Here is a 21,451-nt window from a genome sequence, read left to right as displayed (position 1 = left end):
TTTTATTTTTATTTTTATTTTTATTTTTATTTTTATTTTTATTTTTACTCCTGGCAGCTTTTCAGGATGCTTCTGACTTGCTTAATAAGAGAGTACTAGCCCTAAGGTCATCCTCAGATAGTTAACAACATTACTGTTACCAGCATAGAAAAGCGTACTGTACCACTGATGGTTTTATGCTTTACAGGAAGAAGTTTTCAACTATATTCACAACATCCTGTCCATGCCTGGCTACAGTGCTGAAGAAAAGCAGGCAGTGTGGCAGAAAGCTTTGGAACATGTAGAGGTACAGTCTATCTTACACCCATGATACCTGAGCTCCTGTTAACTTGCTGGCTCTGCCTGGTGCTGCTCTGTTAGCAGAAGTGTTTTGTGGCTTGAACAAAACAATTAGCTCTCACTTTAAGATGCTTGTGTGGTTTAATAGTGTCATAATGTAAATGCACCTCTTAAATTCAGACTGGGTTCCTTGGTTCCCTGGTTTCAGGTATTGCTTTTTGGAGGATGGGACTGTATCAGGAGATGATGGCTTGTAAGTGCTGTGTGACAGGGAGGTGATCCACATTTAGGTGTTGTATCTCCTGAATGTGCAGCAGCAGTGAGCTCAGGACATTGGTACTGCTGACTTCACAATCTGTGGGATCAAATTTATCGTGTTACAATGATGACAGCATTCAACCTCAATATCCTGGCAATTCTAACCTATAGGAAAATGGGGTCACAGCTTCTGCTGTAAAATGCAGACTATTACTAGACTTTATCTATCTAATAACTTTTCCTATCTCTTCAGTTTTCCTTTGCTTCAGGAGGTGGAGATGTCTGAAATAATTTCCCAGAGAGTAGGCAGGGGGAATCCATTATAACTCCAGTAGTTATAAGCTGGTGTCAGTCTCCTCCAGGGTGATCTGGAGGTGAGCCAGGAAAATAACTGTCTGTGAAGCAAGCAGGCAGGCCGTTGCCCAGACCATGTAGCTGAAAGTGGTTACAGAAGTCTGCATCACTCATGGAGAGCAGAAAAGTACCAGGTACCACTTGAAAGTACAGAATACTTTTAGTCTCTACCAGCACCTGGAAGTAGTCTGCTCTCCAGATGCACTTCCAGATCCCATGGAGCGTGGTGGTGGTGATAATGCTGTGGAAGGCTGACATGCTGTTGTCTTGTTAAAGCAACTGATTCCATGCTGGGCTTTCTAGGTTGAGCAAGCTGCTGTCCACCGTGCTGCTTTCTTGTGATTGCTTTGTTTTTCTCTCCTACTGAGTGCCTGTGTATCTGCTTGTATTGGTATATATGGCACACATTGCTCGGCTTAGTGACTGAGCTTCCCATTCCCTGTGCTCTTTGTATCTTTCTTTCAGAAATATGCTGGACAGATAACCTTTTCTGCAGGTCACCTTTGTTGGGTGCTGCAGCTGGAATCACCTCCCTCTCTGACAACTTCCTTTTTCAGGGATTGGTGAACAGTATCTGCAATTTCATGGGGGCTGAGGGCTTTGTTCTTCTCCAGTGTGTTGGTTCTGTTCTCAAACATTCAAAAGGCTTATAATAGTGAGTTTTATGAGGACATTATAGTTTACTAGAATTGCAGTGATTTTAGGTCTTCAAACAACCGTCCTTTCATCTGCTGAGATATCAAAGCAGGAAAGCAATCTCTTCAGCTGAAACTAGAAGCCTCTAGAGAGGCTTTCCTGTTACTGCTTCTTTCCTGCTGGTTGTATAATAGAGAGCTTCTGATAGATGTTTTTTTCTTTTCTCCATCATCCCACCTAGCTGTTGGTCCTTGATGTCCGTCTTCAAAATGAAGCCTAAGACCTTTCTTTAATCATAATGTTATTTTGGTGATGCTTCCTGTCCTTGGGCACACGTGACCTGTGTCAGTACTGCCTTGTCAAGAAGTGGCATGTTCACAAATGGTTAAAGCTGGGAGACACACAGATCCAAGAGCTGCAGGAAGGCTGGGCCACTGCACACCATCCTGGCAGTGCTGTGTTCAGCAGGCCTGGGAACTCCCAGCAAAGGTTTCTGCAGAGAGAAACAAATGAGGACCATCATACTAAGTCTGCATTTCTGCATCCCTCTGATTGCCTTGCTCTGATGTTAAGGTCTTCTGGGTCACACACCACGGAACTGCTTTACGTGCAATACAGAAGACAGATTTTGTGGTGAAAGCCTCACATAATGCTGTTTCTATGATGTGCTAGGTTTAATCCTCCAGTCTGGAAGAGTAGTAACACCATTATAACTTGCTTTCCTCTCTTTATTGTGGTCTGCTGCCCCCAAACTCAGTGAATGCCGGCTGCTATGTCTGTCTGGAGACCAAGCTACTGATGAGTAACTTCAGGGTTTTTTTTTCTTCAAAATATATGCTTATGGATGTTTTATTTCTTTATCACATTTCCAATTGTTTTTGTTTATTTGTAGGCTTAGCAGGATTTTTTGTCAAGTACCCAATAGTGGTTGGAAGCAGTTGCTTCTCATATGGAAGCATTGGGAGTGAAAACTCATGTTCTGTGTGGTGTAAACTGGTATTATAGGAAGACTTTTGGGTCAGGCTTGGCAGGAGGCAAACCCACAAGCATCTTAAAGATTTTTTTTCTTATTACTCCATAAAGAAATTTTACATTTTTTTTCTGTGTCTGAACAGATATCAGAGGAATTAAGTTATGGGAAGTCTGCAGTTAAACTTCTGATTTCAGTTCAAGCCCCTTAAACACTAAGAAATGTCCTAGAGTCAACTGATGGCTTTGTTTCCTTTCTGTTGCTGGAACTCTTCCCAGCTGGTACTAGCTGGTCTTCTTGGCATGAAGTAAAGCACAGCTTTCAAAAAACTTGATGAAATCATTTCCTCAAGCGAGAGCTGAGATGGCTTTTACATGCCACCCTTCTAGTTTTCTTTCATAACCATTTTTTGTGTGATAGTACTCGTTATTTTACAGCTTTCAGCTTTCATCTAGAGAAAGATGCTGTTACAGTATGAATGATCTTGGTGATGCTGCATAATTACATTATCTATAAAGGTAATGATTTTTACTGTTTCCCACTCCAAAGGAGTTATTGCTACTCAGCCCATGTAAAGCAGCTGACTTGGTGGCCATCCACTTCACTGAGCAGATTGAGAGCATCATTGCAAACCTTCAGGTACAGTGTCAAAACTCATTAATGTTGGCACTTGTTCACAGTGAGGTTGCTGTTCTTGTAAGAAATGATGGCTGGGAGTAATGGCTAGTTGGTGCTGTGTCATAAATGGGGAAAAAATAGCTTGGTAGGTACTTTGCTGCAGGAATTACTTCAGATGGATTACTGCACCTGCTTGTGAAGTTCTGACCGTAAAAACTTATGATCTCTGTGTTGCTGTTTGCATCACTTGATAATGCAGTTTCCAGTTCTGAATGCAGTATGGCTTGTGTTCACAGGTCAGCAAATATTTTTGAAGAGTTACTCAAGGCAAATGTCTAAAGGCACCAACCATGAATCATGAAAGTAGTTCAGGAATCACTACTTTTTAGCTATAAAGTAATGTCAAGTACTTCAAGTTATTACTTGAAGTAATAATACTCTGTCTCCTCCTGTTGTACAGGACCAGTTCTTACTCTTCCAATTTCTAAGGAGTCTGCTTGATCCGAGGTACGTAAGCAAATCTGACCTTTTACAAACTACGTGGTTTAAAACATTTTTATTTGGCACAGTGTGTCAGTATACAGTCTACACCCAGTCTGGGGGCTTAGAAAAGGTGATTTGCTCTTCAGACTGCCCAAAGGTGAGAAGGGTAGCACAGAAATAAGTGCTCTAGGGATGATCTTAAAGCAGAGCCCACGCCTGCCTTCCTAACTGGGAAGCAACGTGGGTTCCAATAAATGCAATGTAATATCTCCCCCACGTTGGGGGGGGGTAGGCATTGCCCTAACAGTTTCTTTGGGAAGCCTGTGAAATGGTTCCCCTGTGACTGAGCTGACATTTCTGTTCTCAGGCACCCGCTGGTTTGATTGCTTGTCCAAGCTGCCCAGATTTTACGTACGCAGAAATGTTTTGATCTATTGACAGTTTGCATTTCTATCATCTCAGAATTCCTGCCACGTCTCACTGAAAGCTTTTAACTAGTTACTTGTTCCATCTGCTCCTGCTCTTTCAGCATTTCAGCACTGAGCGTTCTTGTTGAATCAGTTTCAAATGCTTCAAGACCTCGATGTTATACATTTATTTTGTAAGACATTTATCTATGCACGTATCCAATAGCAATTGTTAATGCTATTAAAGGAGAGATCCCACTTTGTCAATTAGCTACAAATTAATTATGCTTTATGAAGAGGAGGAGTTGGAAAAGGTAATGTATTTAGATATTAGGTACAGTGTCGATGTTGGAGTACAGATGCGTGTTTTAGATGATGAGTTTGGATTTTCCTTAAGTTCTACCATTGTCTTTGTATGGAAGGGATGAACTCCCATACCTTGTGTGGTTCTTCAGAGTCAAAAAAAAAAAAAAAAAAAAGTAATCTGTTTGCTGAGAAATATTTTATTTGGGTTTTATAGGAGACAAACAGAATGGTTTAGATTAAACAACAACAAAATTAAGCAGAGGAGGTACCCAGCTGGATGCTAACCGGGATAGTGAGCATCAGCTTGGGTTGGTTGTGCTGTGATACCACTTGCAGCAAGCAAGGCCCAGTGCAGGCAGTAGTTAAATTGTCTTGTCACCTTCTGCATGATCCCCAAATGATAAATGTATCTAGTTTATCGCAGAGCTAAATACATCCATCTTTCCTGTAGTTCTACCTATTCTAATAAGAATCAACAATCAAGCCAGTTTGGTAGGAAGCAACTTTCTGTATTTGATCTTCCAAAAGATTTTCCCCCCCCAGGACTCAAAAGACTCAGCAGACAGCCTCAGGCCCTGTGACCTGTCTCACTGTACCATCGCATCATAGCAGAATTTGTCAGTATTCTTCTTCCACCTGTGCTTTAGACTCCTCTAATTCTCTACTGCAGTGTGATGTTCTGCATCCCAAGTGATGGAGATGGCCCCGTAGTGCCTGTGATGCAGTTGTCAGGTTACTCAATAAGCAGAAGTGGGAAAGTTGCACAAAAAAAAAAAACAGAATTAAATACTGTGAATTCATGTGTGACTGTAACTGACCTTAAAGAGGGAGTTCTCAATGTTTAAGCTGCTGTTATTGAGCTATGTTGCCAGTAAGAAACAGAGATGCTAGATTACTGGAGGGGCCCTTTTTTTCCTTCTTTTTCTTATCTCTTCAGTCGCATTCAAGGTTTTATGTGTTATTTCTCAGTGCTCTGAGGTTGTCTGCTTCTAAGACAAAGAGAGCTGACCTGTACCCCAAGGGGGGAGGAGGAAACCTGACTGTGCAGGACCCGATCTGTAGATATAGCCATACTTTGTAGGGTACTGATACCTTCAGTAGTGACTTGGTTCTTGTCACAGCATCTGTCTCCTTTCAGTCAGTCTATGTATTTATATGCTTCTTCTAAGCAATATTTGTATTAAAATAGAGAATCAAAGAAGCTTGGATTGTCTCAGAAACAAACTATAGCTTGATGGTACAGGGGACAAGGCGCGTCACGCTGCTGTAACGGTACTGAGTTGGTGGAATTGCAGTAGGGATTAATTTGGCCCATTTAATTTAGCTGGAGATTTATTTTGAAGGAGCTGGGAGGGGGAAGGGAGAAAGCAGGGTTAACAGGAATTGCTCAGGGAAATTAAAACTAAATGTCCTTATGCTCGTGTCATATAAGCAGCCACAGAAAATGGAGAAAGTAGTGCATGTTATTCAGTTCATTAATCACAGCCATTGCCAGTTTCCACTTTAAACTCTTTAAAAAAAAAAAAAAAAAGCAATGAAGCATGTCTGTTTGCAATACAAAGTCATACATTGTACTAACATGTATTTAGCAACTCTGTTCTGGGTCTGTAAATGTATCAACAGATAGCAAAACTTGCAGGGTATAACAGAGGCTTTCCTGGCTGACAGCTAACCACAGGTCTACAAGGCTCAGCTGTGCCATGTTTTGTGAGGAATTGGTGGTGGTCTCTTCCTTTTAGAAAGGAGCACGCAGAGTGTGGCTGGGGAGCTGTTTTCCATGGGGGCATTGAAGGAGAACCTGATTGTGTTGGGCTGGGCAAGACCTGCGAGGCTCAGCACAGCAGCTTGGTTTTTAACATTACCAAAATCTGTTCCCTCACTGCTCGTCTGGATTTCTCAAGTGAAATGGTTAAGGAAAAGATTGGCTTGCTCATTAAGTTACAAATACTAGGTGTCAGAGTTATTTCCATACTATAATTTTGTTCTCATACTAAAAATGTGTGGCTTGCCATTTTTCCATTTTTGCAGACAGAAATTGCTTTAGACAAGAGCTTTTTTTTTCATTTCTTTCCCTCAGTCTAGTAGAAAAGAGGAGTGGAACACTTGTTGGAATGCTACAGCTTGGATACCAAGTTTTGCACAGTTGTGTCCATATTTTGGACAGCCTCTTTCCTTTCTAGACCAATATGATTTCTAATCAAGCAGTTGATGTTGCAGTTGCCACAAGGCTTCTTTTGGCTTGCTGGAGGCAGTGTTCTCCTGGTCTTTCTTGGCTGATGGGAATCCTCATAGCTCCCAGGAAGCAACAGGGTCACGTGCTATGTTCTACTTCTCCCATCACACAGCTATAGGATTGGCACATCAGTCATTATGAATTCCTGGTCAGAAGGGTAACAAAAACTTAAATGCATACCATGATCTGTTTTCTTTCTCAGAGGGAGCTTCAGAACAGGCCTGAGAGCCTTGTTGCCTAGACAGGATCAGCTTCTGCTGTTCCTCTGTGTAGTCACTCTGAGATCTGCTACAGGAGATTTAATCTGCAGTGGTGGGGAGCTGCTGTTCATTTTGAAAGGCTGTACATAGGTGCTCTGTCTGCCTCTAAGGAGGATCATCAATGTCATCCCAGTTTGGAAATCTCTGGTTTCATGTTGCTCTTTAAAAACAAGATGAGTAAAGAACACTCAGGATGCAGGGACAGCTGTGGGAACTGGACAGTTTTGCTCTATTTTCCCCACATTATAAGTTTGCTTCGTAAGCCAAGGGATTGGGAAATGTTCATTGCATGAAGCACTGCTGCTGCTGGAAGGGTTTTGGAGAAGTTCCTTTCAGAGAGAGCTTAACTGGGATCTGAGTTTTGCTTGTGGAAGTTACCTGGGCTGCAGTCAAAAGGAAAACTGCAGTCTGGCTTTCTGAGCGGCTTGGGGCAGGCAGAGTTACCCACAGCAGTGTGGGGTCTGCATTGCTGGCCTGGCCATCGTGGCAGGAGATCAGGGAGACAGCAAGGACAGGAAACACAGCAGTGAGTGGGGACTCCACCTGCATGTGTTGATTAAGCAGATCTCACGCTGGGAAATGAGGCAGATATTTTTAGTTCCTGTTTAATACAGTTCTGTGCGGCAGCTGATTGCAAAACCCTTGAGAGCAGAGGCAGCCTTTGGCTCAGTCCTGAGCAATATGCAGGGAGTGTTCACACTTCTACAGGTGGATGCTTGCTCTGCTAATGACCCGGCACTGATCAACCAGTGTGTAGTTATGGACTCTGCAAGGGCAGTTTCTGTTCAGTTTCACAAGAAATACTGAATAAAAGTGAGGATGTTTCCCTAACAGAAGCATGAATACATTTCTCAGTGAAGTAGAGAGGCCATATTCCAGTGGAAGATGCATTAAAAAGCAATAATGTGGATCAAAGAACAGCTTCAGTAACAATAAGCAAAAGGCAGTATTTCTTCAAGCGTGCTTGGGGGAGCTCTACAGGACGGACACATAGTCAGCATCTGAAAACAGCTCAGACCATAAAGCTAATCAAATAAATTAGGTGGTTTTTTGCATGTCTTTGCCATTGAGTTGCTGAAGAGGTATCTGTGCTGGAACCTTTTTTCTCAGGGATCTTTAATAGTTCGATGTATGCTGAGGCACTGGTAGAATATGTTGTGGAACAAATGGAATGCCTCCTAACAGACTCTACTAGAGGAACTAGCAGAGAGGGTGTAATTTTGCTCTTACAGCCAAATTTTTTACTTCTGTATTAAGCATAAAAGGCAACACACAATTGAATTAGAAGCTCTTCTTTCCAGCCAAACTTTTGAGCTGTGCTTTTTATATTCCAGAGAAGGCATCAACCAAGACCTCCTGCACCTACCACCCCACATCACGGAGCAGTTCATCGAGCTGCTGTGTCAGCACAGCCCTGACCACGTTCTGGAGACACTGAAAGTCCTGGAGTACTGCAGGCTGGAGGAAACCATCCAGGTAGAAAAGACACATTATAAGGACACAGGGACTGGGGGAAGCATTCACATCAGCTCCTACCAAAGTGTTCGATCAGTTCTTCAGTATTTGGCCCCTCAAGCTGCTAAACTGCAGCACTGTTAGCTGTATTTAACATAGTGATCTTGAGTTTAGTCTCAGGGCTTATAGAAAGGCTGATAGTGTATCTTCTGAGTAACTGCAGAATACAGATGGTCTGTCTTAATTCTGGCTAATGCATTGAAGGTATCTGAAATAATACAAGCCAGGGTTTTTGGGTAGCAGTGCTGCCAAAATTTGACTAGTGCTGGACAGTGACTATGTCTTCCCATATGAAAATTTTGACGTATCTGTCCTTGATGTGGATTTGATAAATTTAAAGATGTAATGCTGATGGTGGCAATATAATGCAGCTTCGGAACGAGGCTGTGTAAGCAGGGGAGGGGGGCAGGGTCCTGCTGGTGCTCAGCCTGGCTGATGTGCCTGTGCAGACACATCCGCTCTGAACATGCAGCTGTCCTTTTGGGGAGCAAACAGACTCTGGCAGATATCTTAAGATAGATGTTCACTTTTTATTTGTTTGTTTATTTTTAACTTAGATAACCCAGAAATATCAGCTCCATGAAGCTTCCTCATATTTACTGGAGAAGAAGGGAGATATCCATGGTGCCTTTCTGGTTATGCTCGAGGTACAGTACTCTGGAATTCTGAATGTGGTCATTTCTGCCTGAAATCCTGAGTGTCACAGTTTTGCCAGTTTTGCCATCAGTGTGATGTCCTGTGTTAAGATTTGATACTTCTGTTGCTTCCCAATGGACTGCAGTCCATGTAAGAGTTTATCTTATGTCAAAAAACAGCACATTGAGTTGTGTGCAGGCTCAGCAGATCACTGTGCTTTTCCAGCTTACTGTGAAAGGCTGTCTTCGAACACTGAATGGATAATAGATACTGAAATTTGGTTTTCTTAATCAAAAATAATATTCTAGCTTCTATTTTCCTTTCAATATTTAGAAAGAAATGTATACAGTGCTAGTTGTATTGGGGTGGAAAATAAAAGCAAGCCCTAGTAGCCATATCTTTTTTAAAGACACTTCCATCAACATTCTGCAAGCTTACTGTTCTGAGATCTCTTTTGTTTCAGCGATTGCAGAGCAAGTTGCTGATGCTTACACAGGATGATGGAGGTAAGTTACCAACTTAAATTCCACTTTCTCTTAAAAATGGATGAATGTAAAAAATACAAAATGCATGTCTGACAAGTGGCACAATGAGGTCCTCTTTCAGGTTTTTGGATACTGTGGTGACATTTTCTTAACTTTTCATCATCTGGCTGTGGCAGTTATTCTGATTTCGCTTCCTTCATCTGTTACTTTGATCACTTTGAGACTTGTAAACAACCAATGGGTTTTATTGTGTCTGCTCAGTTGTTCTGTTAACTCCTGATTGCAGCTGTTACTCTTAGTGCCTTACCAGAAATGTTTTCCTTGTTACAATCCATTCAGACTCATTACTGAGCCTTACCAGTCGTTAGCTATGAACAGTGATGATGTTGAATATAGAAGAAACTTCTTAAAAACAAAACAAAACAAAAAAGACCCCTTCTCATGGAAGTAAGAATGTTCTGCCTACAAAAGATGAGTGCTTTCACTAGCCCCAGGATTCAAGGGTGCACCTAATCAAATGCAGAACTCGTATTTGTTACTTGCTTGTGTCCTGAACTACAGCTGAATCTTCCATATTTGATTATCTGGGAAGTCTTAACTGCTACAATACATAGGGCATCTATTGAAGTGCAGAAAATCAGGACCTGTCTTTATAATGCAGTAGTTCACAGTAGGGAGCAGCTTTTAGTAGAACAGCAGGAATTTATTTTGCAGAATGACTGGAGTTAACATACCTCATCATTTCTGTAAAGGCAATCTATTTTTCACCCCACACTTAGGTTCAGCAGAACTCCCCTTGCTCGAAAGCATTGAAGATACCCTAATGAAAACTATTGCCCTTTGCCAGAGGAATTCACACAACCTAAACCAGCAACAGCGAGAGGTAAGGAAATAAAAACCACATCACTGCATTTCCAGGGGCATTATCTTCATGTCTCCTTCCTTTCCCCATCTATTCCATACTGGCACGTCTCAAGCAGCCGTTGTTTAGCTCTGCCTCGTCTTCTTGTTGCTCAGGTTTTAAACCCACAAGAGAAATGTTCACTTGTAAGGGTGAAGCAGAAAATAAAGCACATACCAGCAACGGAGAAGTAGATTAGACCATATCCTTCTTCCATTTTTAGCTGCAGTTGAAATTCTAGTTGGATGTTAATCAGTCTCTGAAGAAAGCAAAACATCATGGCTTTTGTAACACCACATGAAGGCACTGGCATGCTTAGGTTGGAGCCATCTTCATGGTGGCAGAAAGCTGCTGATGTTACCTGCACTGTGGCTGTGGAATTCTGCTGCTCTGAATACTTCACAAATTCTGACATTAAAGTCTCTTTAATGATCTTTAAGGGCTGGAGACGGTACAGCTTGCCTCAGCTCTTGCAGAGAGAATTAGGCTGTGTTTTCATTTTGCTGATGTCACTGACACAGAACCTATTTTTATTTCTAATAGAGTGCTTAACATAGGTAACCAAATTCAAAACTGAGAATGCTGTGTCTGAAGAAATGGCATGTCTGGAAGTCAAGCAGGGAGTAAAAGTAGATTATGTTATGTTATCACAATTCCAGGAAAGGAACAGTGAGAAAGGGAAAGAAGGAACAACAGGAACCAGAGGTGTTCTGTGCTCAGATCTCAGTCAAACAGTATCTTGGTCTAAGACAGGAGCGACCTGGACTGCTTTTCTTGAGTACTTTGTGATGACTTTAATGCATTTCTCTTCTGTTCCTCTGCAGACATAACCTGAGAAATGTAATTCTGTTTCTCATAATATGGAAGTGGGCTGTGATACTGGTCACACCTCATTTTTGCTGTGTTCTTACTGTTTTTTTTCTTGCATTCAATTCTTTTAGGCCCTCTGGTTTCCCCTGCTGGAGGCTATGATGTCCCCACAGAAATTGTCTGGCTCTTCACAGTACCGATATGCTGAATGTAAGTACTTTGACTTTTTGTGACCCCAAATCTGTGTGCTGTCTTTCCTCCTCTGCTGATTGAATAGATGAAAAGTAATTCTGATATTCACTTCCTGCTCTTGCTGCTCTTGCAGTTGATGTAGCTTGTAGTGGCTGTAGCACTAAGCTCAGCAAGATCATATGGGGAGGCTGCAGCTGTTGGGTACTTCTTGTTTTTAGCCCTGGGTGGAAGAGGGATCCTAGCACAGCCTCCTGTACTCAGTTGGCTCTGTTGAGATGGTCTCTATGAAAAACAGTGCACACAAAAGCTTTCTTGGCTCTGAGTAGGCTTGAAAATCTAATTATCCCCACCAAGAAGCTGAATTGCTGTTGTCCACACGTATCAGGTATTGGCTCATACTGTAGGGAATTGGGGGGTGAAGAGGGAAAAAATGTTTTGTGCAAATGCTAATGCTAGGAAATGTTAGAGTCAGTGGGATTACAACATGAAAAAGGGATGCAGGTTGATGCAGGATGAACAAGGGCAGTATTGCAAAGAAAGGCTGAAGATCTGAAAGCTTACTGTATGTAGGAAGCAGGAGGGGAGACATGAGATGCTGATACTTTTGAAATGCTCAGTGCAAAATGTGTGCAAGGTAAAAAGTGATAGAACTGTTTTCATATTAGAAAAGATGAACTGAAGTGAAACTCTTAATCTGAAAGATGCACCTCTTTACTCCTTGAATCCTAATGAGTGTTGGCGACTTTTCATGCATGGTGTTTCAGCCTTGAAGAGTTTGACGATGCAAGTGCTGAACAACATGGCTGCGTTTATTGCTCTTCCTTCAATCCTGCAGAGAATTCTACAGGTGAGTTTCTGAGGGGAAAAACATAACAAACAAACTTTTACCAAGCTGTGCCATTCAGTTATGGGGAAGAGCTGAACATATTCCCGATGTGGTAGCAGTTTCTGTCAGGTTATCTGATTGTCTGATTCAAAGTATTCCAGTAAACATTCAGTTGGTGAGAGTCATAAACTTGGTAGCGTGACCTGGAGGGCTTGGCAGTCTCAGGAGATGTGGGAACACATAGACTTGTGTGAAGACAACTGAGGTAATTTCTGCAAACCAAAAGAAATAATATCTCGAAGGTTGTAATTACTTTGAGACTGAAACTGGCAGTTCTGGAGGCTGCTCCAGCCACTGTTAACTGCTCAGAACTACGTTTGTTGAAAGTTGTTTTGCTGAAGTGCTGGGGTAGATGGTTATGAAAACACTAAATCAAAGTTCGTGGGCTTTGAAGAGGAGAGAGATCAAGACTGGGCCCTGTTAACTGATGGTACAGTACAATTTTAGGGATATATGTTTTGGGTTTTTTTTGTGGCAGCAGACATCTCTCTGAATTGATGATTGCAGATATATTGGGTTGAATGATCATAAGCAGATTTGTGTTGAATCGCTCAGTGGAGGAAGGAAAGAGGAGGAAGTTGGAAGGTGTTGAATTATTCTTCAGTTTCTATCACAGATAGAGAAAGAAGTGGAAAAGCTGCAGACTTCACAGGGTGAGTGCATACCTGTAGCAACCTTTAGTTTGATCTTGAATATTAGGTACAGTCTTGGATTTTGGAGAAGGTCGTAATTAATGACATTGAAAGATGTTGTAAAAGGGTGGATAGAAAGCTGTGATCAAATAAAATACGGTTTTATCAAAGGTGGAAAGCATCAAGCAAACTGAATGTTTCTTTAATAACATTTCATTTGGTTTTACTAGAACATTAGGTACAGTTTCCTGTGGAGTGTTATTTGATGTTTAATATAGGCAGGAAATGATCCAGAAGCTGTGAATGAAGAGGTTGGAGGTTGGCAGGGAGGCTTTCTTGGGTGGTACTGAGAATAACCAGAATGGAGAGAAAGGCAAAGCAGTGACCAGTGTGAAGGTAACGCAGCAGGGAGGTGTTACTCCTTGGAGGAGGATCCCATTGCAAGACTTAGAAACCCTTGTGCAACCCTCGAATATTTCTTGCCCTTTTTTGTTTTTAGAGTCTCTCTTTTAGTAAGAAAATTCTGTATTACAGCCTCAATAAAAACTGGCATTTGTGTCCTGGAGGCGACAAAAGAATGAAGTACATTTCAGCTGTACAGTGAAATGGTTGGTGTGGAGAATCCTAGAATGGCCTGGGTTGCAAAGGAGCACAGTGCTCATCTGCTTCCAACCCCCTGCTGTGTGCAGGTCACCAACCAGCAGCCCAGGCTGCCCAGAGCCACATCCAGCCTGGCCTTGAATGCCTGCAGGGATGGGGCATCCACAGCCTCCTTGGGCAACCTGTTCCAGTGCCTCACCAACCTCTGGCTGAAAAACTTCCTCCTAATCTCCACCCTAAACCTCTCCTGTCTCAGTTTAACACCATTCCCCCTTGTCCTATCACTACCCACCCTCATAAAAGTGGAGGCACTGTTGCAAAGGATAACAGTGCCTAAGATGCTTCCTGAGATGTACTTCTGCTGGGGATAGCAATGTCCAGGGGTTATTTAGAGCAACATGTGCACCTCTGGTCACTGGAGTTGGAAGTATGGGGAAAAACTGTTCCGGTTCATTCTGTTTTCCTGGTCATCCTTACAAATTCAGTCTGACAAAACAGGTTAATCAGGCATGCATTTTTGTGGAGCTAGAACAAAAGATGGGGAGAGATGTTGACTTCTCATACATGCATTCAAATAGAGGGGACTCCTGATCACGTTTATTAGCATAATAACTTCACAGAATAGTAGTAGTGAAGGGTACCTTGTAGCTCAAAAGCAGCGTGGGGAAAATGATGTGAAACTCAGTAGAAGATTCTATGGAAGGGAGCATGGTACTGCTTTATTAGATAGCTAAATAAGTTGATTTTGCCTCGAAATACTCATTCTTTCATAGATTTCATTCACTCGATGGCTAATTTGCAAGCACCTAAGATGTGTGAGTACAACCATGATCATTTGTAGGCAGCAAAGGTGTCAGCTGTCCCATCCTCACTGCGCCTCTGAGATTCCTCTGATAGTTGAAGCTTTGTTTTGGACAGTCTAATCATATCCTTTAGAAGTTGCTGGCTGTTTTAAGGTAGATTTTTGCCTCGGAATTCCCTTAATCTTCTTTAGGTTATGGGCCAGAATGCTGTGCATTGTGATTTCCTTGGTTGGGAGTGTAGGTTTAAAAGATGTGTCTGTAATGATGATGTTTCCATGTCCTACGGTGTGGCTGTGACTTGGGTACACAGCCCTAATGTTCAGAGGCTTTGAACACTTGATTGGGATTATGAAGGAGACTTTCCCTGTTACACTGCACTGGACTTTTTGCCTTCCTGTGCAGTGTGGTCTGTCATCTGCTTCTTTGGATTGCCTGGGAATGCCGTTTCAATGCACGGCAGGGGAGATTTACAACATGGCACCCATCCTCTAAGCAGCTTTCTGAACTAGAGCTTCTCTCTTTTATTAGCCCTGGGTGTGTGTTTCTTTTGCAGAGCTCTCTAGTGGCTCTTTGAATCCACCTAAACTTCTAAAACCTAGTGCCAAGCAGTGCTGTCTTGGCTCAGCAGTGTGTAGGGACTCCTTGCAAATGTCATTTCAGTGCCACTTTGTGACCATGAATATATTCTTAAATGAGCTCTTCTGGGCCCTGAGGAGCAGGCAGCCTTTCTGATACCCTCAGGGTATTTCTGTGGCACGTGGGAGGAAGGACAGGGGCTGTTTGGGAAGTCTGCAGATGCCTTCAGATGCTGCTTTAGTGGAGGTTGGGTCTTTGTGGCAGTGCATGGATGTGCTGGATCTGCTGCCTGTGAGGTAGAACAACTGCCCAGGAATTAACCATTGCTTTCTTTTTTTATAAGGTGAATGACATCAATGAATAGAGGTAGATCATCTTCCCTTTTCCGAAAAGGAATTTAAGTATTCCAGTTTTTGTGGACTGTTTTTCTCCCTTTTCTGGGCTTAACTGCTTAGAGATTATACCTTTGGCAAATGTTAACTTTGCAACCAACACTCAGTGGTAAAGGGCACCTTGCGATGGGCTGTCAGCAGCTCTGTGGCTGTGGATTCCCTGCATCTCCTGTGAGAGCACACCGACTCAGCTTTGTATTACTGAAGTCATGCAGAATAATGATTAATATATTTATGTTCTTTTTCGTCCTTAACAAAAATGATTTATTAAACAGTCTGTAATAACCATATTAGGAACGATATTAGAGGGATGCTCTTGAGGTGTCGTGTCATTAAGGAGTGTGGACGCCGTCTGAAGAGGTCTGAAAGGTTGAGTTAATTCCCTTATAGAGCTCTAATCCATAGGAACGTTCTGCAAATACAAGCAGCTGTTGCCTCAAACAAGAAGGGCAGCTCTGGTTTGCAGCTCAGGACTCACCAGCTCTCCCTGACCTGCTGGTGCTGCTGACACTAGGCAGGCAGTTGGGTTGGCTCCAGTTTGCCATGCTGAGTGCTCCCTGGTCCCCATGGAAATGCCCAGCCTGGAAAAAGCAGCTGTAATTTGTTCCTCATTTGGCACAACTGATTTCTAGTGATGGGCAATCCCGTGCTGTGTATGTGGAGCACGCATAAATCCCAGATGGAGACAAAACTTACAAGGTGGAATTAATGAAACATATTCTTTCATAAAAGTAATTGAAGGCTCTTGTGACTATAAATTCCGTGGGAGCTGAACCCAGCTGATTGGAAGACGGCTTTATAACTTGCTAGGAATGTGAAATTACAGCTCCAGATGTTATTCCTGAGGCAGGTAGGCAGCCCAGCCCTGTGCAGCCATGGCTTTAATGGCTGGCAGCAGGAAATGTGCTGGAGCTGCTTGCACACTGCTGCCGTGTCCGGTGTAAGGTTCTGCTGGACCACGTGGCCCTCTTTGGGGAAAAAGACAATTCTCTTCCTACCTGCTACTGGTTTAGATGTTACTGAGCCTGGAGAAAGACTGAGCAACTGGGAGGTGACCCTCACCTCACCTTCCTCCTCTGCAGATCTGTGGGTGGCTCTTCTGTTCCTTGCTTGTTTCTGTCACATCTTCCTCCTCCTACTTTTCCTCAATAAAGACAAGAAACAAGATGCTTTCAAAGTGTTTACTTGCACTAATCTGCCGTGTGTAAATGGTTCTGTCTGAGCAATTGGAATTACTTCTTTGGCTTTCCTTGGCCACAGAAGTATCTGGTGAATCCAAACCCAACGTTCTCTGTGTTGTAGATCTCATAGGTGCTGATGGAAGTCGTGCAAGCCCTGCTGCTGTCTATAATTCATGCGGTGACTCAGTGCAGTGCATTTTCAATGCTGTTGCTTGTGAATTATGCATGCAGAAGGAAAACGCCGTGTTGTTTGAGGCTGTGCCACTCACCTAGTGGCAAGGAGCCTCTGCAGCTCCTGTGTGTTTGTCAGCTGCAGCTGGGTTTGACTCGACTGAAATGACTCAGTGCTAGTTTTCTTGACACCTGCACTTTGGCATTGCTGCCCATCATGGTTCTTGGGAAGGCTGTAGTCAGGTTGCCTGGCAGACATTGGAGCTGCTGCGGTGATCTCTGGGTGTTGTGGCTTGACTTCAGTGCTATTTTGCCTGCTCTGTTGCTGCAGGGTGTTTCCTGCTGGTTTGCATCCTCCAACCACCTCCCGCAGCTCCTGGAGCTTCCAAGGTCACTTCAAAAACATTTGGACTCATACAGTCATTAATATGGATGTTGTCATCTACTCCGTTTTGCTAATCACCAGTTTTCCCCTCAGTACATCTGATCATTTCTGCTTCCCTTGTGCACATACCGCGTCTGCAAATACAGGATCATAACTGCCCTGTGCAATACCAGTCTGGAAGGGAGGGAAAAAGAAGGAAAAAATGAAAAAAAAAAAACAAAAAAAACACCAAAAAAATCAGAATAGATGATGGTGTCCTACAGTGTTTGGTTTTTTTCACACAGGATCCAGTTTATGGAAAAGGGAAACTTGGAGAAATTCAAGGTCTCGTCTTGGGAATGCTGGACACATTTAACTATGAACAAGTAAGTTGCATGTGTTTCTGCTCTATCCACTGCTGTGTGCAGGGATTACTTGTAGCTATCCAGCTCACTGCTCTCTCATTTGCTGTTTTTCTCTGCAGAGCAAAGTAAATGGCCATGCGAGCGATTTGTGTTTGTGTGATCTGGGGAAGGGGAATGAGTCTGTGTGGCTCACAAACAGGTTGCAAATGAAGGGACTGACAGATCCGTGGTGATGTGAACGTTTCTGTAGTTGAATTCTGTGTTAAATGTACTGGAAGCACCAACACCCGTGTTTTCTCCAGCTTATCCTGCAGTTAGGGATTCAAAGTGCCTTTTAAATTAGTCTGTAAGATGGGAAATAGCTTTACTGTAGGGAACTGCAGATAAAGAGAGGTGGTCTGTTGTGTTCTTCAGGGGGATCTGCCCTGGGCAGCACTGGCTTTCTGCTTTGATTTTTATCTGTGCATTTCTAACAAAAAATAGGGATTTATGCAGTGATTTACCAGGTAAAGAGGAAAAAGAGAAGTCTGGTAGGGAAGATGACAAGCTGAGCCTGTTCTCCCACATCTTTTAACTCTCTTGGACGAAAATCAATGAAGCACTTATCTATCCATTTAAGAGTGAAGAGGTATTGTCTCCATTAACATGTGATAAAAGGCTAAGTGTTCTGAAGGCAGCAGCTGCAGAACATGTGAGGAGAAGCAATTTGTGTGGCTGGTTTTGTTCTTAGCAATCCAGTAAGCTGCTCGTTGTGAAGAATTGAAGGCTATGGAGCTTCTGCTCTAAGGAGATGACAAAATGACCTCTATATATTGTGTTCCATGCAGACTCTTTTAGAGACGACCACAAACCTTCTAAACCACGATCTCCACTGGTCCCTGTGTAACCTAAGAGCTTCTGTCACTAGAGGGCTTACCCCAAAGCAGGATTATTGCTGCATTTGTCTACAGCAGTACAAAAGGAGGCAAGAAAGCACTGATGAAATCATTGTTTTCAGGTAAAGTGAAGGGATAAAGTCACGGGCGAGATGTTGATATTAGCTTAAAAAATAAAACCACAGAAGTATTCCTGTGAGCACATCCCATGCACTGTACATGGGCTGGCAGTCAGACTGCTCAGCCAGCCTTCCTTGCATGCAGCCAGCTCTGCCTCAGCTGAAAGGAATCCCCTTGCAGTTTTGGGAGAGCAGTAAGCTGTGGACTCCCCTGTCATTTAACCTGGCAGTGCTTGTATTAGCAGAAGGTGATTCCCTGCTGTATGCAGGCAGCACAGTCATAGTCGATATCCATAACTGCCTGTGTGCCCTTACTGAACTACGGCAGGAACACTTTACAGAGAGCTTCATAAAACATAAATGGTCTGGAAACTGGCTGCAGCAGGTAAAAGGAGGGGTGTAAAATGAAGTGTTTTGCTGCTAGCTGATGTACTGCTTGTTCCATCTCAAATAAAGTGCTTTGTGCTGGGGAGGGCTGGGCCTACAGGTGTCCACTGGGTCACAAGCAGTGGTTTTATTTGTTCACCTCAGATCAATTGCATCCCTGACTGTGCCTGGTATCACTGATACTCCTGTCCGTGGCCAGGTGGCTGTGAAAGGTAGGATGGTTATTACCTTAGTGCTGAGATCTGCAGCTGCATCAACAAGTGGGCACCTGCTGCTGTTTTTATGAGTCTAGAGGTCCTGCAGGGCAGTGTGCAGGTATGAAGTGAGCATGCACACTGCTGATACGAGGTTACCAGTAAGCAGCCTTGGTTTTCATTGGCCATAGCTTTCCTCTTCAAAGCACAATGCCGTCAGGCTGCAGTACCGTGCTTTCAAGCACTTCACAAAAGATTTACCTTCTCACCTTCACAGCTGTGGCCACTTATACCATTCCCTGTGCCTGCTCAGTAAGGAGTGTGGGGCAGTAAGCAAAGATGTGATGCGGTGGATGTGCTATAAATGCAACTCGAGCAGCAAGGGTGGAAAACTGAGCGAGAACTTCTCAGAGCTGAAGAAAGGAAGTGGAACCTCCTTGGCACAGGTAAGGCTCCTCATGTGGTTGCTTTCCACATTAACTTAGAGAAGTGCTGCATTGCTCTGTTCTTATGTCTTACTCTGCTTCCAGACAAGCCTGTGATTGGTAAGTGTCCAACAGCATTGGCAGGTAACATGTCACGTTGATGGGTGTCATTTAGTTTTGGTGTGGGTATACAAGAGATGGAAACGTGTTCATCCAGACCTGCTAGCCAGGGTGAAGCAGAGCTGATACCTGCCAGAAGAAACTCATTTGTGAGAGCCTGAGATGGGCCAGCAGGCCAGTTCCTTTTAAACTATATTTAGCTGTGTTTTATGTAAAACATGTAGTAGAAGTTGGTGCATTCCTTGTGGCTGGGCCATAGAACCTCTGCTCTGCCCCCCTACTGGGCAGTCTGGCTCTGGGTAAGAGATGCCAGCACAGTGTTTAAAGAAGCTTGCATGCAGTCAGGACTGCTGTCGCTGTATTTGTGCAAAATACACTGGGGACTGAGCAAAATCCCATCTTTGGGATGTCTTCAGGAATTCTGAACTGGGGGAACTGAGCTCTGCTGTCCCATGTCCCAGGAGGTCACTGGAGAGGGTTTGTTTCTAAATGCCTCTCAGTGCTTTGGGCATTTGTCACCACCCTGATGGCATGCAAAGCAATGCATTTCCACTTCTGAGAGCTCATTCAATCTGGGAGTACATCTTTATAGAAGTACTTCCATTTTCTTATAACAGATTATTTCAATTTCTGCCAAATCAATTCTGATCAGAAGATGGCTAACAGCATTAGTCAACTCCCATCAGCTTCTCTATTAACCAAAAGTGAAGCTTCCTGTTTGAAGAGAGGCTTAGGGGAGAAGTAATCTCTGAGGAATGTGTGGAACATGATGCAAGCTTTGCAGTCAAATTGTGTTAGTTTCCTATACAGTGACAGGAAAAAGGCTTTCCTGATATTGTACATAGCACGCTCCAGAAGTAATGCCTCCTATTTATTTCCATGGAAACTACATCAGATACAAAGAGCACAATAACACTATTTAATAGAGCAAATTCTCAGTTACAAAACACTACTTTCTAATCGAGTCACCACTGTTAGCTATGCATATTTGCCAGTGATGAACAAGAGCCTGCATGCCACGCTCAGGTAAATCAGAGCCCAGGTGCTCGTTCTGAACTTGGGCAGAATCACAGCATCTCCATGTTTTACCCTCTAAGCTTTTGCTCTGAAGGAGTGTGTATGAATGGATGTGCCACACCAGGTTTAACTTTAAAAGCTAAAGACAACATTCAATACCAAAATCACATTAATCAATGAAATGCCTGGCATCCTATAGTAATACCTCACAGCTTGGTTATCACTGGGCTTCTCTTGAGCCTTCTGTCCTCCCTTTAATACTGGTCTGGGCATCCTTGCAGAGAATGAAGTGGAAAATAATCCAGATGATGTGGGAGCAATTGGGGCACTATAGGATGCTGCTGCAACTGTCTGCAGCAGTGAGGGACTGGGCACTCAGGGCTTAATGGGAGCCATACGGAGAGACTGGATGGGGAAGGAAAGGGTTACACAAATAATGTAATGTCTCTGCCAGGTGATCTGAGTTCTGGTGCTGCCCTGCTGGCTTGGCCATGTGCTTTTGGCAGGGACAGCCCCACTCCCTGCAGATCTCGGCTCTGGCCCCTCAGAGCCCTCTCCCTGCTTCGGGCTCCCACCTGCTCCCCTGCTGTCCCAGATCCTTTTCAAGTTTGTGATGTTCATTACATGTTTGAATTACAATACTTAACTGTTGTGCTTGCATGTGTTGTGCAGTCAGATCTTTAAAAAACGGCGTGCGTTTAGACTGAGTGAGGCTGTAATCTCTTGCTTCTCCAGGAGGTTCATTTGCTTAACTTTTGATAGTCTTAATGAACCCTGAGGTAAGGATCTGTCTGGCCAGGGAATTGGAGATCTGCTTGTTCTGGAGGAGGGGAGAAGATGCCTTTTCCTAGGACCAAAAGCAGGAGGTGAGCAGCCTGGGATACAGAGCTCTGCAGGAGGCAGTGCTGTGGGGTTTGGGTGCATGCAGCCTCACATGAATTCAAGCAGAGGTTCTTAGAGAGCTGGGCATGGAAGCAGCAAAGCTGGGCTGCACACAGTCC

General features: G+C 43.4%; 1 protein-coding gene across 1 annotated transcript in view; it reads left to right on the top strand.

The window, feature by feature from the left end:
* Positions 1-21,451, top strand: part of VPS8 (VPS8 subunit of CORVET complex) — a 62,753-nt gene that overhangs the window by 34,129 nt on the left and 7,173 nt on the right. The window contains 12 exon segments of the mRNA XM_042878437.1: positions 188-286; positions 3,047-3,136; positions 3,576-3,622; positions 8,139-8,280; positions 8,877-8,966; positions 9,419-9,461; positions 10,220-10,323; positions 11,283-11,361; positions 12,108-12,190; positions 17,254-17,334; positions 18,141-18,310; positions 19,166-19,334. Of these exon segments, the coding sequence (XP_042734371.1) occupies positions 188-286; positions 3,047-3,136; positions 3,576-3,622; positions 8,139-8,280; positions 8,877-8,966; positions 9,419-9,461; positions 10,220-10,323; positions 11,283-11,361; positions 12,108-12,190; positions 17,254-17,334; positions 18,141-18,310; positions 19,166-19,334 (1,197 nt within the window).

The sequence above is a fragment of the Lagopus leucura genome, unplaced genomic scaffold (genome assembly GCF_019238085.1).
Source record: "Lagopus leucura isolate 7727_CA_CO unplaced genomic scaffold, USGS_WTPT01 Super-Scaffold_100021, whole genome shotgun sequence".
In the NCBI taxonomy this organism is placed as follows: Eukaryota; Metazoa; Chordata; class Aves; order Galliformes; family Phasianidae; genus Lagopus; species Lagopus leucura.
The sequence above is the reverse complement of the archived record's forward strand: the minus strand, read 5'-3'. Positions and strand labels throughout refer to the sequence as shown.